Source organism: Patagioenas fasciata, chromosome 6 (genome assembly GCF_037038585.1).
Source record: "Patagioenas fasciata isolate bPatFas1 chromosome 6, bPatFas1.hap1, whole genome shotgun sequence".
In the NCBI taxonomy this organism is placed as follows: Eukaryota; Metazoa; Chordata; class Aves; order Columbiformes; family Columbidae; genus Patagioenas; species Patagioenas fasciata.
The window spans coordinates 55,106,927-55,117,136 of NC_092525.1; the positions used below are offsets into that span (position 1 = coordinate 55,106,927).

The 10,210-nt window shown below is 50.9% G+C and overlaps 1 protein-coding gene across 1 annotated transcript in view; it reads left to right on the forward strand.

The window, feature by feature from the left end:
* The window catches only part of LOC136116262 (coiled-coil domain-containing protein 42-like), a 192,665-nt gene extending 182,773 nt beyond the window's left edge, over positions 1-9,892 (forward strand). The window contains exons 3-9 of the mRNA XM_071810604.1: positions 5,278-5,408; positions 5,726-5,831; positions 5,955-6,059; positions 6,952-7,152; positions 7,896-8,201; positions 9,081-9,299; positions 9,754-9,892. Of these exons, the coding sequence (XP_071666705.1) occupies positions 5,278-5,408; positions 5,726-5,831; positions 5,955-6,059; positions 6,952-7,152; positions 7,896-8,201; positions 9,081-9,299; positions 9,754-9,849 (1,164 nt within the window). The 3' untranslated portion in view covers positions 9,850-9,892. The remainder of the gene's footprint in view (positions 1-5,277; positions 5,409-5,725; positions 5,832-5,954; positions 6,060-6,951; positions 7,153-7,895; positions 8,202-9,080; positions 9,300-9,753) is intronic.
* Positions 9,893-10,210: the final 318 nt, after the last annotated feature.

Sequence of the window (10,210 nt, forward strand, 5' to 3'; positions counted from 1 at the left end):
CCTACAACAGAGGGGTCATCTGAAAGACCAGGCAAATCAGACAGCTGTTCAATTTTCTCAGTGTCCACAGCTGCTATACCAAATGCCCACCTATACCCTTTTGCGTCCTTAAAATACCCTCTCCTGAGGTGGTCTATACCAAGGATGCACGGAGCATCTGGACCAGTCACAATGGGATGCTTTTGCCAGTTTTTTCTAGTTAGGCTCATTTCAGCCTCTACAACAGTCAGCTCCTGGGATCCCCCAGTCACTCCAACAATATTGATGGATTGCGTTCCTTTATAGTTAGAAGGAATTATTGTGCACTGAGCACCAGTGTCCACTAAAGCTTTGTACTCCTGGGGTTGTGTTGTACCAGGTCATAGTATTTGTACAGTCCAATAAACTCTGTTATCCCTTTCCTCCACCTGGTTAGAGGCAGGGCACCTCTAATTCCTGTTTTGCACAGTCTCTGAGTGTGAATTAGAGGTTCCTTCAAGAGCATCAGAATCTCTTCTGCTCCTTTTGTAAACTGGAGCAGCCACCTTCCTAGGAGTTTTTCCTTTTATCTCACGTACTCGTTCCTGAAGTTCTGAGGTAGGCCTTCCATGCCACTTATTCATGTTTTCTCCCTGCTCATGTAGGAAGAACCACAGTGAACCTCTTTTTGTGGGCTGTCTCTGCCCTCTCTCTCGAGATTGGAAACGCCTTCTCCTAACAGCTGAAACATAGGTTTGTGCAGGTCGTGAACGGTACGAGTGTGCTCTGAGCTCTTTGATTTCTTGTAACAGCTTTTCAAACCGGTCATCAGATTTTTCACACAGTTTCTCCACAGTGGAGACACAAGCCCGTAGAGAACCAGCAAGGCTGTCCTCAAAGTACCGGAGCTGCTCAATCACTTCATTAATTTCTTGTACACCTCTAGCTGACCAGACCATTCCTGCCAATGACTTAGCATATGCAGGTGGTGCACTTTGTACAAATCTGCACCACATAGATTTTGTACAATTGATTCTATCTGGGTCTGTCCCCTCTTGGCTGTTTGGTCCTAGATAGATGATCTCTCACACAGCTAATTCTCTCAGGAACTGGATACCTCTCTCCATAGTATTCCATTTCCCTAACTTGGATATACAATCTTCCTTGTAGGGAAATCTGACTTTCATAGCTGCAGGAGTCGGGTCCAGAGAGTAGTGGCATTAGACTCTCTTGAAATTACCCTATCAATGGTGGAATCTTTTGACAGAGATCCCAGCTGCCTGGATTCACCACCTTCTAATTCAATTGTTTCTGCCCCATTGTCCCAGCATCGCAGCAGCCAGGTTAAAATATTCTCGCCTTCACGACGACTGAAGTCTTTTCGCAGATCTCTCAGCTCACCTGGAGAAAAGGACCGAGTGGTGGTCACTTCATCTCCACCCTGTCCTGATGATGCCTCTTGGGTTGATGTTGGCCCTGTGCCATCACCTGCTGCACAGGTAGTCTTTCTAGTGACTTTCTTACAACCAGCAACTGATGCTGATATGGGTTCACCATCATTTGATTCATTTTCAGAGTCTGAATGACTGTCACAGTGATTGCTGTGGTTACAGCAGCAACAGTGCCCAGTGTGTGAAAACGGGGGGGCTGCCTTGTTAGCCTTTGAGGCTGGAGAGGTAACGTTATCTGCAGCGACCTTGGCAGAGGAGCAATGCGGAGGAGCTGTAGCTTCAGCCTGTGAAGCCGCGGTTGTGGGGGCAGTGGCTGCAGCAGCAGCTTTGGCTGTTTTGCCTTTTCTCGAGCGGCCAGGAGTGCTTTTTGCTAAAGCTTCCGAAGACGCACCGCAAATCTCAGGACTAAAAAGAGACACAAACCTCCTATTGAACCTCATTTCTCTTAACAGTAACACAAACTGACACACATTCAGCAAACCAGATAACACCATCACAGTTCTATCAAAGCTCCAAGGATATTCAAAGTTCTCTAAAACATTTGCAAACTGTCCTAGCGAAAACACAAAAGTATTGTTAGTCAGCCTTTCTAAAGATTCGCTTGACCAATTAGCAAATATAGAGCCATTCTGCTCTTTAATCTCTCCTGGAGGTTTTTCAAGGTAAAGCAGAAGCGAGTAGAAATTCATTAGCGGCTGCAGTATAATGAAATAAACCAGTGCCATACCACACAGTATCATCATGACCGCTGTCCAGTTTCTTGTTATATAATGAATACTTCGATTCAGAAAGAAACACCAACACAGATATGGGATCAGCGAGCACAATGTAGAAAATAACTGATACAACTCATGCCACAACATCTTTAAGTCAATGTAATTCATTTTGCCTTAATAACACTAAATAATATCCGAAGCAAACAGACGCGCGAGTATCACAACTCTATGAGTTGGCATGGTGCCAAGAAAATTGAAAGGTACGTCAGAGCAGTAGAAAAGTCAAAAATCTCCAAATTTACCCCTTTCTCTTGCCCCACGTTGGGCGCCAATTATCTGTCGAGGGTTAGGATTGCGGGGTGACAATCAAACCCTGGCAGATGTATTGTTAACCTCCTCTCCCCCCCACTTCCCCCTTTTGCCCCTCCCTCTCCCCCCTTCCCACTCAGGACAGGCAATTGGGAGGGAAAGAAGGACAGAGAGAAGAGAGTTGGAAAAGTTAAAGATGTTTTACTGATGCTACTAATACGAATAGAGAAAATAATACAAAATATACAAAACCAATCTTGTAAGTCTCAGCAACTGCAGAGCCAGCACCCAAAGTCCTGTATTAGGCTCTGTAGCCAACCGGATCTGGATTCAGTCTGTCACTGGCCTCAGTTCGCAGGGACGACCAGCAAGGTCCTCTCCTAATGTCAGCCATGAGGAAAAAGGAAAAAAGGAATGAGATCCTCGTGATCTCCCACTTTTATATGAAGTATTCACGTGAATGGAATGTTATACACCGTTGGTCAGTCTCTCGATCATCAGTTTTCTCGTTGCCCCTCTCGCGAGATGTCCATCCGTGCTTATCAATAAGTTTGCATTCCATTGCTAGGTTTAACCAAAACATGTGTTGGGTTCTCCAGGAAAATGCAGCTAACATGAAGGCTTTAGCTGACAGGCAAATTCACTAAAAGAGAAACTTGTTTTTAACAAAACCAGGACACAGCCTCTCTCACTAACCCCTCGTCTGGCTGCATGTCTCTTCTTTCCTCTCTCCTTTTCTCAAACTCTCCTGCTTCCTGGCTCTTGTCTTTCAATTCCTCCATTTCAGTCCTGCAACCCAGCACTAGCTTTTCCTCTTCCCAACCTTTGTCCTGCTCCCTTAAACAGATATCCACAAAGAAAACAGGTTAATGAGGAAAGCATCTTGTGGACTTCAGCAAGTTTTCTGACCTGTGTGTTATCAGGTAACTCTCTCAGCCTGTTGAAGTTCAAACTGTTCACCTGTAGAACTGTCTGAAATGATCTAATGATCTCTTGTTGAGATTTATTTTTGTCCTTTTCTTCTGGCCTTAAAACCAACATTAGTTGCAACAAGGTGTTATATTTCGAGATTCTATTCTCCAAACACTTTTCCCAGTCATTTAACTTATACAGCAGCCAACACTAATTTCAGTATTTAACGAGATCATATTTTCTCCTATTTCCAAGTGCTTTCCTATGTTCTAAAACACCTCCCAGTACCGATGACTTAGGAACACGACTGGAAACAGTCATTTCTGACCCCATCTCGTAAGTAAACCCCTTGAGAAGAGGGAGCGGGGAGGGGAAGCACAGGGCTGCTGGCAGCGCGAGCGGGAAAAGTGGGGAGAGGGTTTTACGGCGCACTTAAAAACAACCAGTAAAACAATTAACTCACATTCCTGACAAGCTGCTGGATTTGCAGAGAAGCAACACACAGAAGCACATAATATGTACTGTAAAACTCGCAGATAACACGTTGATAGCAAGCATTAGCATTCTCTACTGCAAATTTCAACACCAGTGCTTCCTTTTCTTCTAAGTTTTCAACCTGCTTATTGATGGCCTCTTGAAGATGGTCAGTCAATTGCATGTAATTCTCACTGGGACCCTGATAATAGTTGTAAATAATTTGGCTGCTTTGTTGGTTTCAGATACCTCTACTATAGCTTGATAGGCAAGGTCTGCTGACTGCCTCAAGATTTCAGAAGCTCATAGCGCCTGTAATTGTGGTGTGTCAATTAGTGTCTGTTCTAGGAGCTGGGGGATACCTGCCCCTTTCAACGAGTCCTCGTCATTCTGTCCTAAATGATCTAGAGCTGTTACATTGCACAGGTCTAATTTTGCTTGAGTCTTTCATGGTCTTACCTGATCTCGGGCAACCCGTACACATACTCTTTTTCCTGTTAACTTTTGAAGAAAATGCTGCAAACCCCCATCCCCATCCGAGTCATCAGATAACACGGACTTGAACGGTGCTGGAGAATCACTGGTAACAAGGGGTTCGGAACAGTGCACATTCTCGCCAATACTTTCTAGCATCATAATTATTCGTATAACCTGAGTCCCCAGGTGCACTCCCCTTCCCATCACGATCAGCGGGTATGTTCAGCCAGAGGCCGACAGAAGGGAGCATCAGAGGGTGAAATGTCCTGTGGAAGGAGCAGAAAGTTACCATCCTCTGTAGGTTTCTCCCCACCTGGCCCATGAATACCTCTGCTTTATTTTGGGCAATGGACCTTGTTCAAATGCCTTGTTCTGGGGAAAAAATAAAATGAGTGTTTTTAAAAAGAGCTATTTTTTTTAGCGAATGACAGACTTCAGTGCCACACAGGGAACCATGGGCAGTGCAGTGATCAAACATCCCTGAGGATGTACCTCAGCTTCAGTGTCTTTGCATCTGGTGTTTGGGGAGAGAAGGAGCAAACTCAGGTCCTGAGCTCTGAGACCATGGGACGTGGATGGGGGGGAGTGCAGAAATACCTGCCCAAGACAGCAGAGAGCACAGGGCACTGGGGCTGGATTTTAGCAGAGGAAAAATGGGGAAAAACCAGAGGAAGGGAAAGAAATCTGCATTTGTTCAGATTTCCTTCAGTGCTGAAGGGTCCTGGTGCTGGACACAGTGGTCAGTCCCCCTCGCCGGTGAGCGGGCATCACCCGCTTCGGTTGCCAAGGAACCACCGGAGCATAATGCAGCTGCTCCTGGCAACCATTCCACACCAGCTGGGCACCAGCAGCTGGTGGCTACAGGCAGGACCGAGGCGAGGAAGGTCCTGGGAAAGCAGAGGGAAGAGGCACCCAGGGGCTCATCCCCTGCCTGGCTGTCTCTCCCAGGCTTGCAGAGCAGTTCCTGGGTGACCCGGTAGAGCAGCAGTGCCAGGAGGACCTGGGCTTTCTGGGCCCTGCTGGTGGCTGAAGCGATGACCGCCAAAGATGAGGAGGACCTGCCGGCCTATTTCCTCAAGCAGTACAGGCAGAACCTCCTGCCCTTGCTCAGGTGAGGGGACTCCTCCACCCACCTCCATGCCCTCCATCCTCTTCTCCTGTTTCCTCCATCCCTCCTTCCCCCACGATGGCAAACTCCCCGATCTCCACCGCTTCAGTCTCCTCTCCTCCCTCCCTTGCCCAGCCCTGTTCCTCCCTGTGACCCCCCTTGCTTTGTCAGAGGGTTCCGTGCTGGGGATGCCGTGCTGCCAGACGGGATCTGAGATGGTGCTGGGTTGCTCTGGCCCGTCATCCCACTCTGGACACAGTCCAGCACCCTGCCCAGGCACCAGACCCAGCGTGTAACCTTGATGGAAACTTGTGTGGCAGGAAACACAGGCTGACAGAGGAGGGCTCCCTGTCTCCATTTGTTCACCTCCAGGAGAAGAGGAAAGAAACCAAACAGGTGCAAAAGGCTCTGGAAGAGAAGCGAGAGGTGAGAAAGATGGGAGGGTGCTGGGGCATGGTAGGGGTGTTGTGTTTTGTTGGAGGGCAGCAACGGGCAGGTGAGTGGCTCCGGGTGCGGGCGGCCACGTCACGCTCACTCTGGTGCTGCCAGGCCTTCAAGGAGAAGATGGCTGACATAGCCCGCCGGTGGAGGGAACTCCATGCCAAGAAGGACCAGCTGAAAAGCTACATGGAGAAATCTATGAGGAGGTTAAAGGTACGCCTGCTCCTGATCAGCTCCGCGGACGTGACCCTGAGCCACAGCGCCACCTTCTCACCTCCCCTGGGGAGACAGTCTTGGGCCAGCACTTCTGTCCAAGCCTCCCTTGAGCCTGGCGGGGTGAGGAACAGGACTGGCAGGGCATGGGGGTTTGTACTGCAGATGGGGAAAGCCCTGATAGCGCTTGGGCAGCAGGGAGCTTGTCCAGTACCAGTGTGATCTCCTGAGGGCCCCAAACATCCCCCAAGAAGGATCTCAGCCTGTCCCCACTGTTGACACCCAGGTGACTCCCAAGGGCAGATCCCAGTAGGTCTGAAAAGCAGAGTTCTGTCCCAGGTGCCTGTCTCCAAGAGCCAAGGGTCAGTGCAAGAGGGGTGGCCATGTGTTGTGGGGGCGAAATTTAGGGTTCTGCTTACTGCAGAACAATGCTTAGATGTCTCAAAGAGAAGTGCGACGTGGAAGAGTTCGGTGGCAGGTTCACTCTGTTATTCACTGCGTGGGGGAAATATGTCAAGCCGAACACTGCTGACCTTCTCTCCAGGAGCCTGCACCCTGATAACCGTTCACTCTGGAGTCTGTGTCTCGAGCTCCAGAGGTGAACTTTCAGGCGAGGCCGTATCCGTCACAGTGCGAACTCTCAGGATTCTTCTCTCCCTGAGAACAGTTTGCTGCAGAGTCTGTATTTTGGAGCTCTGGAAGCAAACTCCCAGGGCAGGCCTGTACCACGCCATGTTGAACAGGGAGGGAAGATGTTCCCCAGGGTGCTGCAGCACTGCTCTGTCCCCTGTGAGTGTATCTCCTCCCAGTGCTGCTGGGTGACCCAGCTCCATCTGCCCTTGCCTTCCTTTCCTTCTGTGTGTGTGTGTATTGGTGGGGGAAACATCACTAGGAAGATGATCAGCTGCGAGTCCAAGCTCTGAAGAAAGCCGTGAGAGAAAGAGAGGAGAAAACACAAAAGGAGATGGAGCTTTTGAGGGCTAAGAAGAAACTCAAAGCCCTGAAAAAGGAACACCAGAAGCTCAGCAGCCAAGTGCAGAAGCACTCCATCTTCAAAAACTACCTGGAGGATGTGGTGAAGATCTCCCCACAGGTGAGTTTGGACATGAGAGACAGATCATGGCCTCAGGGAGGGCTGTATGTGGATGTTAAACCTGGAGGAGATAAGGCAAGTCCAGGGAAATCATGACACTTGGTCAAACCCAGAGACCTCAGGTGGGATGGGAGGAGGTTCCCTGCAAGCCAGGTGAGCCAAGGGGACCAGAGTGAGGGGAGGAAAAGCAGAAAAGGAGATGAAGGCTTGAGAAAACCCAAGAAAAAGTGTTAGAAGGGGGAACAGCACAGAGCTGAGGGGCATGGGGACCCCTTTGTGTCACTGTTTCACGTGGCATGGATGGTTTGGGAGAAGGGCCAAGCTGCCCAAGAATGGGAGCCCAGGCAGCTGTCGGGAAAGCTGAGCCTTCTCTCAAGGGTGTGCGGGCGTCCCTCCCTGCATCGCTTGCACTCCTGCGGCCCGGCTGCCCCACTCCCATGGCTGGGTGACTTGGCCCTGGCAGCTGCACTTGTGCTTTGTTTCCTATCAGAGCACTGGGGGGTGGTACAACATCTCCCCTTGCTGCTGGCAGTGGCAGCTCTGGGACCAGCACAATGGGGCCATCAAACAGGGAATGTGGCGACGCTCACAAACCAACTGGGGCAGCAGGATCGCCAAGAGGGGAAATCTTTCAGCTGGGGGAGGTGTTGTCCCTGGTCAGGACAGGGTGCCAAACAGCACGAGACTTGCAGTCATGAGGGGAGGGCAGGGGCATTACTAAACCCAGGATCCTTGTGCTGCAGTTTGAGGACATCCAGGACGTCATTTCCCGCTACAAGCTGCTGGTGAGGACGCGCAAGGACCTGCAGCAGTCCCAAGAGAAGGACAGGGAAATGATGGAGCAAGCCAAGGTGCTCCTGGATCAGTACGAGGCAGAGAAAGCAGCTGAGATCCTGCAGTGCCGAAATGAGCTGGAGCAGCTCCAGCGACGTTTTGTGCAGGCTCAAAGTGATGTCCGCTTCTGGGTGAGGAACTGCGGGATGGGCAGGGGAAGATCTCCAAGGCCTGGCTGGGTGAAGCCACAGGGTCATGGCAAGGCACAGTGGCAGACTTTGTAATTGGAGGAGATGCCTCATTTCATCCCTGCAGCAGGGGGTGCAGAATGACAAATGACAGACCAGGTCTGGAGCAGGTTATGTCAGGGCTTAAAACAAGGCCCTCACAAAACCGCCAGGATCTTTCCCTTCTTGTTTGAACTCACAGTCAAAAGAGATCTGCTACCCAGTCCTTGGGGAGGTTTGCCTCGGCACAGACCCCAAGCTTGCTCCATCACACGCCTGTTGGGTTTGTGTAGCCTGGTCAGACTCATTTCCATTCACCATTCCTTGCAGTATCATCCCTGTCATCGGGCTTCAGTGTGGACCATCTCGTGGTCTCCACTGTTCATGGCTCGGGCCTCAGAGTGAAGCTGGTGTTGCTGATTTTTTTATTTGTTTTCATCCTTTGCACAGCATCTGCACACCAGGGCTCACCCCTTCTCCTCCCTCCTTCCCAGTCCAACAATGACCCAACTGGTGGTCATCTGGGCTGTACCAAGGCACATGAATGTGTAGAAACGCGCGCAGCTCTGCTGGCCTCTGTTCCCTTTGCATCACTCTGAGGGGGCCTTGCCAAATTCCCTTCCTGGATACTCCAGGCTGCAGGAGTTGAGTCCCACCAGGCAAAGCTGGAAAGCGCGTGGTCTGGGCAGGTGGTGGTGGGATGCGCTGCCCCCAGGGTGTCAACTATTGGGGTATCTGGAGGACCCACTAGAAGGAGGGGTGCAGGAGCTGGCAGAGAGATGGGGCTGCTCAAGGAGCAGCTGTGGTAGTTCCTGGATCTGCTTCCACCACACCAAGCTGAACCAGCTCCAGCATAGCCCTGGGTGAGGACAGGTTCTTCCTAGCAAAACAAAGGAGTGCGGAAGCCAGGCTCTCCAGCACTGAAGCAGCATCTTTGCTGGGACATATCACCATGCTGTGTGTCTCTCCTTCTCCTCCCCTCCTCAGACTGCTCGCTGGGCCGACATCCAGAACAGGAATGCCAAGAATGCCCTGATGCTGACGACTATGAAGATGGCCGTCCATAACCTCTTCCAGTGCGTGAACACGCAGCTGAAAGCCAAAGTGCATGTGCCGGAGGATGACAGCCTCAGACAGCTGGACATGGTAGAACCAAGCCAGACCCCCTCCCTGCCCAGAAAGAGGAGCAGTAATGACCCTCAGCTGCCCAAAGGGAGGGGAAAGCCCAGAGAAATCAAGGTGCCCAACAGACACTTCCCTTTCCCCCTGGGCTGTCTCTTGGGCATGGGGAATGGGCGGAGGACACCAGGCAAACCTGTCTCGTCCCAGGAGGCAGAGCAGGGGGTGGATGCCTGTTGGGAGCTGGGCAGGCTGGGGCAGGGGGTGCAGATCCACCCATGGCTATAGTCTGGCTTCATTCACCCCTCTGAGTCACCTGTAAAAGCCCATTGTGGTGGTGCAGATCCAGCAGGGCAATTGCCTTCATCCTCCTGCTCACTTTGGTTGGTGAAATTTGCACTCCAAAAGGGCCAATGGGCTCCTCTCTGCCTCCTGTTCCCACCCCTGCTGTGACCTCTACCATCTCTCTTCCCTACCTTAGATTCAGCAGTCTATCCTGGACCTCAAAGGCATCGTTACGGAGGTGAAACGGAAGGGCATGGAGAGCCACCGGCGAGCAGCTAAGCGCGAGCATTAAGGGCAAGAGGAGGACAGAGAGCCCTAGGGATGTTGTGTTACGTCAGTGAAGTTTCAAAACCTTTCTAGCTGTTTTGTCCTGCCCAGTTGTTGAGTCCCTTTCATACTATTAAAATAACCGAAGATTTTGAAGTGTCTCTCCGTTTCCTGGGAGGGTTGGAAGCATCAGAGCATCTTCACCCCAGAGGCCGTGGGGTGCCTTTTCTGGCAGGTGGGATTCTGGTTGCAGGAGACAGTGTCCCAGCAAAGCAGGCAAAATAGGGAGAGCAGGCCGGGACAGGAGTGGAGCTTCAAATAAGGATTAGTACTGGTGTTCACACTGGGACCTTCCAGCCAGACTAAGCTCTGAGATGTTGAAGAGG